Source organism: Pteropus vampyrus, unplaced genomic scaffold (genome assembly GCF_000151845.1).
Source record: "Pteropus vampyrus isolate Shadow unplaced genomic scaffold, Pvam_2.0 Scaffold51, whole genome shotgun sequence".
NCBI lineage: Eukaryota > Metazoa > Chordata > Mammalia > Chiroptera > Pteropodidae > Pteropus > Pteropus vampyrus.
The window spans coordinates 5,292,264-5,298,447 of NW_011888832.1; the positions used below are offsets into that span (position 1 = coordinate 5,292,264).

Sequence of the window (6,184 nt, forward strand, 5' to 3'; positions counted from 1 at the left end):
CTGGCCGGCCCCTCCAGCCCAGCTGCAGCTCCCCTGGGAAAGACGCCTATGCTGGTTTTGCTCAAAGGCAGCCAGGGTGGCTCGTAAATCACTGTGCACAATGAAATGAGGCTTGGTGACTCTGCACAGAAAGTCCACACCGGCCAGCCGGCCTGACTCCCCAAGGCTGGAGATTCTTTTTAAGGCAACAGCGAAATCTGTCAAGAATGCAATGAGCAAGTCCTGATGCCACCCCCGCTCCAAGTGCCAACAAGAGGCAACAACTAACATCAGAACCCTTAAAATACCAACCCGATGCCGGCGTGCCCCACCCCCCAACACCAGACACCCGAGGTGGCATTTCCTAGGATGGTACAATGGTTTGGGTAGGGGGAGGGACCCACACTGTGCCCAGGACTGAGGACCCCATAGGGTACAGGGGTCACACAACCATATGGAAGACAATCTCTCTGTCGCAGGACAGATGCTTAGAAGTCCTTGTTTTCGACTTCGTCCTTTGATATCTATCGCGGCTGCTGACTTGACATGCCTTCTGAGGGAGGGACAAGTCTGCATATTTAAAGGAGGGTGGCACGCTCCCACAGATGAGGCAGGTGACACACAGCAGCGCCCTGGACCTGCTCCAGGACAGCGGGCTGGGCGGGCATGCCGGCTGCAGGGGCCCGTTTGCCTGGCAGACTGGGGTCGGTCTCTCCTCTACTCTGCTTTGCTCCTGGCACTTTCAGTGGGGGTCCAGACTTGCCAGCTTTTTTTGAGAAAACCCTAAAAGATAGATTCTTTATGAAGGAATCTCCCAGTTTTAAAATACAGACGGAACCCCAACTTACAATGGTTCAACACAATTTTTCAACTTTACAGTGAGGCAAAAAGCGAGGTGTGTTGAGTAGAAACCGTAATTTGAGTTCTGATCTTTGCCTGGGCTAGCGGTACGCAGTACAAAAGGCTCTTATGATGCTGGGCCGTGGCAGAGAGGTGGTTTCGCCCAACGGTAGAACAGTGTAAGTGTTCTGAGCGCGTTTAAGGTGGGCTGGGCTAAGCGCTGATGTCAGGTGGGTTAGGCGTAGTAACGCATTTTTGACGTATGATATTTTCAACTTAGGATGGAGTTACCAGGACATAACCCCATCATAAGTTGGGGGATATCTGTATCGGCTTTCTAGCTCAGTGCCTGAAACACATGTAGTGACATTCACTCGTAACATGTTAAACCAAGGGAAAACTTTCTACTTATTATCTGAGTGAACAACACATCCCTAGAAAGAAGGAGAATACATTTTTGATGTGGTGACTCAATGCCTTTTTAAAATACATGGAGATGTGGCTTTTAAATACAAAGACTTAGATACATTGTGCAACAGTTCCCTCCCTGTGTAACCCCCACCCAGAGCTGCAGCCTTGACCTGACACAACAGCCTTGACCTGTGGCCGTAGCTGTAACACCCCGCAGGGCAGGAGCTGAGTTCTTTCCTGTTTTACGCTTCGAACATACCCCCATGCCTACACGACTTCCTAGAACAGGGACGTTTCTGAATAAGCCCTCGTGATTTAAAAATAAAAGAATTAGTTCCTGCTCAGAGATGTGAAGGCGTCTTTCCCAGACAAAGAACTAGATCCATCCCACGCAGAATGCCACCGAATGTCAGAGCAAAAGGGATCTTAGAAATTCTCACATTCTTCTCTCCCTTTGCCCCGTTTTATAGATTGGAAAACCGAGGCCCGCAGAGGTCACAAGGCCTGCCCGGGGCGGGGGCCTTACCAGACTTCCAGGACAGTGTCATTTCTTTCCAGGGCCTTCAGGAGGGCTTCTGCCCCACGGCAGGTGACGCGATTGTTGGACAGCCTGGAGCGGAAGACAGAATGGTGAGCTTCAGGGATGCTCGTGTCTCCTCTCGGGCCTGTCCAATCAAAGGAAGCTTTGGGAGCTGGCCGGCCGGCCGGCCGAAGCCACTAGCCCTCGACATGTCCCTTTCCTGTCGAGATTCCCGACGAGCTCATCGACAAAGGCTCAGCGACTATAGGGAAATGCACCCTTCTCTGTTCCCCTCGCCAGACTCACTGGCCTAACTGGGGAGCCACTCCCTTGGAAGGTGCTGTAGATAGCACGGTGGTCAAGTGCATGCGTTTTAAGACCAGACTTCCTGGGTCCAAATGCAATTTACACCACTTGGTTTCAAGCAAATTTGCCCAATTTCCCCATCTATAAAATGGACCTACAAGAGTCTCCCCCTCATGGTGATAGGGCTTAAACAAAGAATGGTTTATTCCAAACCGCTTGGCACCACCCTCAACTGACAGAAAACCACCAACGAACAGTAAGTAACATTTTCATCTGGGGGGGGTAGTTTGGGGGCCACAGGGACGTGGATTAGAGAACGGGGAAGGACGCTTTCGGGAATAGCAGGGGAAGAGCGATGCGCTCCCCACGCTGTTCTTGTGCTCACAGCTGGCCCGGGCAATCCCCCCCACCCCCACCCCGACCTCCGCAAATCCAGAAAATCCTCAGAAGCCGCCCCCAAGGCTGCCATCAAGGGTGACAGCCAGCTTTGGTGGAGCTCTTACTATGTGCCAGCTTGTGACCTCCGCCACCTCAGGGCCACCTCAGGGCGTGCTCACGACCCTGTGAGGAGGGTCCAGCTGTTATCACCTCACACTTGAGACACCTGAGGCACAGTCCAAGAAGCAACAGCCGGAAACAGCAGAGCCGGGTTCCAAACCCGGACCATCTGGTTCCAGATCCCACACTCCTAACCATCGCTCGGCAGCTGTTTAAAGGAGGTAGGCATCTTTTTTTACAGGGAAACAGCAGGAGATGAACAGAATTATGAGGCCCTCGCTGAGGCAGCATGGAATTAACCCCTGTTGCTGCTGCCTGGCATCCCTCGGGATCGACTGGAGTAAGTCTGTGACGATGATGGAGGACAAATGTGCCACGTCCACAGCGGGTCGAGAATAAAGCAGGTATTTCCAAAGGCTCCCCCATGTGCGAAGCCTGGTGTCCCAGCTCAGACGAATCCCAGCTTCGCGCGGGGCTCCCGGCCCACGCTGGCCCATGTGACAAGTGGAAGTGTTTCCCCCAAACATTAGGTGAGGCCCGGCCCCTGCGAGCAACACAAACAGGCCGTGCCAGAGGGGACGGCAGGCTGGCAGCAAGGCGGACGCTCTCCCAGAGGCAGCTGTCAGCTTGTCCCTGAAGGGAGTGTTTTCCTTGGGCCGTATTTGCCAGGGACGACACCAGCCTCTGCTAGGAAAAGGAGCCATCTGGTGATGCCCTGGGGTCCTTGGCACCATGGCTGCCGTGGCGCCAGCCTTGGAGGGCACCAGCACAAGCCTGTGACGGTCGCTAGCTGGGCTCCTGCTCACACCCCCATCCCTCTCCTCGTGGCAAGGGCCCCGGCCCACCGAGTCCGCCCCCAGGGGTGCCCTGATCACTCGCCCCCCAGTTCCTGGACCCACAGGAGCTCGTCGAGCTCCTGGCCTCTTTCACCAGCTCTGTCCACTGCCGTCAGCCTAATCCAAGTCGCCCTCATCTCTGGTCAGGAGCCTCCTGATTGGGCCCTCCATCCCCTTCCCCTCCCCCCACCCCCATTTCCATCTCCCCCCCTCTCATCTCTTCCGAAGGAAGCATCAAGCATGATCTTTTTATGATGTAAATCAGATCACATTACTGTGCTCATTAAAACCCTCCAAAAGCTTCTCAGTGCCCTCAGAATAAAATCCCAAGTCCTCCCCATGGCTCTGAGACCCCGTGGGCCACTCCTCCATCTCTGTTCCCCTCCGCCCCCCACTGCAGCCCACCGCGCGGGCCCGCCTCAAAGCCACCGAGCTTGTCTCTGCCGCACGACCCTCACGCTTGCCGTTCGGCCGACCACAGGCATGGCAGGAACCTTCTTGATACTCAGGTTCCCACTCAGATACCACCTGGTCACAGAGGCCTCGCCCGAGCAGCAGCACCCCACCCTCTCAGGTTCTCTTTAGAGCCCTAATGACGCACAGAAATGGTCTCGTGTATTTGTTCACGTGCTCATTATCTGTCTCTCCCATGAGAACTTAAGAGCTATGTAAGTGGGCGCCTGCCCCGTCCTTTTTCCCTCTGTCCTTAGTGCCTCAGACAATGCCTGGCAGAGAGTGGGTGTGCCAGAAACATTTCGAATTTCAATATATACATGGGTGGATGGATGCATGGATGCATGAATGGATGGATGGATGCATGGATGCATGAATGGATGGATGGATGCATGGATGCATGAATGGATGGATGGATGCATGCGTGGATGCATGGGTGGATGCACGCATGGACGGGTGCATGGATGCATAGATGGATGAATAGATGGATGCACACACAAATAAAGCAAGCATGCTTGCCTGCATTACACAAGAGAGACCACTGGAGAGAACCGCCAGTTCTCTTGCCTGAGCCAGAGATGACCCCTGGACAGGGGGAAGGGCACTTCCTGTCTGCCCAATAGAAGACGCTGTTGGCAACGCACCCCTATTCCCTCGGCTTTCACCTCCAGCTCTGAAAGCTGCTTGCTGGGAAGACCCCAGCTCTCTGCCTGAGGCCTTGCTCCCGACCCCAGGAGCACACTTAGCCATGTTCACGGCAAGCTGGAAGTGCTGGAAAATTAATATCTCCACAAGCCCACTTCAATATGCGAAGGACAGGGAGCTGGTGGATAAATACCCATGCTATCTCGTGGCGGCAGAATTAAACCCCAGTTGTCCTTGGTGATAACCGGCTCAGTGACACAGCCTTTATCGGTTACCTTCCTTCCCCACCTCGCTTCACGACTCTCTCCCTGGCGTTTGCTGGGACCACCTCCCAAGCAAACAGCTTGCACCGGACTCCCTATCCAAGTTTGGGGAAAACCCAGCCAACGCCATCCGTTTCTGCCGGGCCACCTCGTGTGAGTCAGCCAGGCTGGGGAGCGGCCCGGGTCTCCGATTCAGAAACACCCCTCCCCCACGCCGGTCGCTAGCGTACGGCTCCTGCTTCCTGGGTCCTTACTTCAGGACTTTCAAACTTGAATTTCTCTTAAGTCCTTCGGCGAGAGAACACACACCTTCGTCTTGGAGATGGTTCTCTTCCAGGCTGCGAAGAACAAGGGAGAAGACCCAGTTGAAACCGTAACATTTATCATGGAAGATGATGTTGATAAAGATAAACTATGTGCCTCCCCTTTAGAAAATCCAACATCTAAAAACCCACATTTACAAAGAAAGTAAGAACAAATGAGGCAGGGTTTGAGGGTCTCCATTCCAGAGACATTTTGGGGAGAGAATTCACCCCAAAAGTCTACTATATAAGAAGTTCCCTCACGCCCTAGTGACTCTCTATCCATTTTCCCTTTCTTATCAATGGAAGCCGCATTTCATTTGGGGCCGCCACGTGCTCGATGAAAAGATGACTTTCCCATTCTTTCTCCGGCTGCAGCCAAGGTTGGCCAAGAGACACCCGCGTGGCCGTGAACACACAAAGGGAAGTTGACAAATGGGGCTCCTGGGAATACTCTCTAAAGGGGAGAGACAAAGCTGGCCTGTGCCTTTGCCCTTCCTGGGTATCCAGACTGAATCCTGGATTATAGGAGTGATGCTCTGGATGCTGCAGCCATCTTGGGATCATAAGGCAACCGACCATAAGGACGAAGACACAGCCCGGGGATGGGATGAAACAGAGTCCAGACCCCCGCTGGCCTCGTGGAGCCACCACGCCAGCCTATGCTGCCTACCTCCGGCATGCCTGTGCGTGAAAAAATACATCCTTTACTGCTTCAAGCCACTGTAGATAGAGATTCTCTCCCTTGCAGCCTAATGTCGTCATAACTGACACAGTCAGAGCGAGGCACTCTGACGAGAAACTCCGAGAAGTCAAACCCAATCAGGATCTAATGAGCGGTACCCTAGCAGAGCCAGGGACCCCTGCCAACAGCCAGGGCCCCTCCACGACGTCCATTTTGTGACAATGTTCCGAGGTATCGGTGCCCTTCCGCTTTCTGGAGAAATCAGCATTTTATCTCCCTGACATACTTTGGAACCGCCCAGAACATGTCATAAGAAGACTAGACTGGTGGCATCTGAAGAATGGAAAATTAGACTCGGTTTCACGTCGACACTGTGAGATTCGTGGTTTATCTTTCGGCTCGCCCCAAACTCCACTCCGCCTTCCAAGGTGGCCCTGACTCTCTCA

General features: G+C 53.8%; 1 protein-coding gene across 1 annotated transcript in view; it reads right to left on the minus strand.

Moving 5' to 3' along the window:
- Positions 1-6,184, minus strand: part of NOD2 (nucleotide binding oligomerization domain containing 2) — a 29,239-nt gene that overhangs the window by 2,634 nt on the left and 20,421 nt on the right. Inside the window, exons 9-10 of the mRNA XM_011360186.2 lie at positions 5,006-5,163; positions 1,757-1,840 (exon numbers count right to left, since the gene is read on the minus strand). Of these exons, the coding sequence (XP_011358488.1) occupies positions 1,757-1,840; positions 5,006-5,163 (242 nt within the window). The remainder of the gene's footprint in view (positions 1-1,756; positions 1,841-5,005; positions 5,164-6,184) is intronic.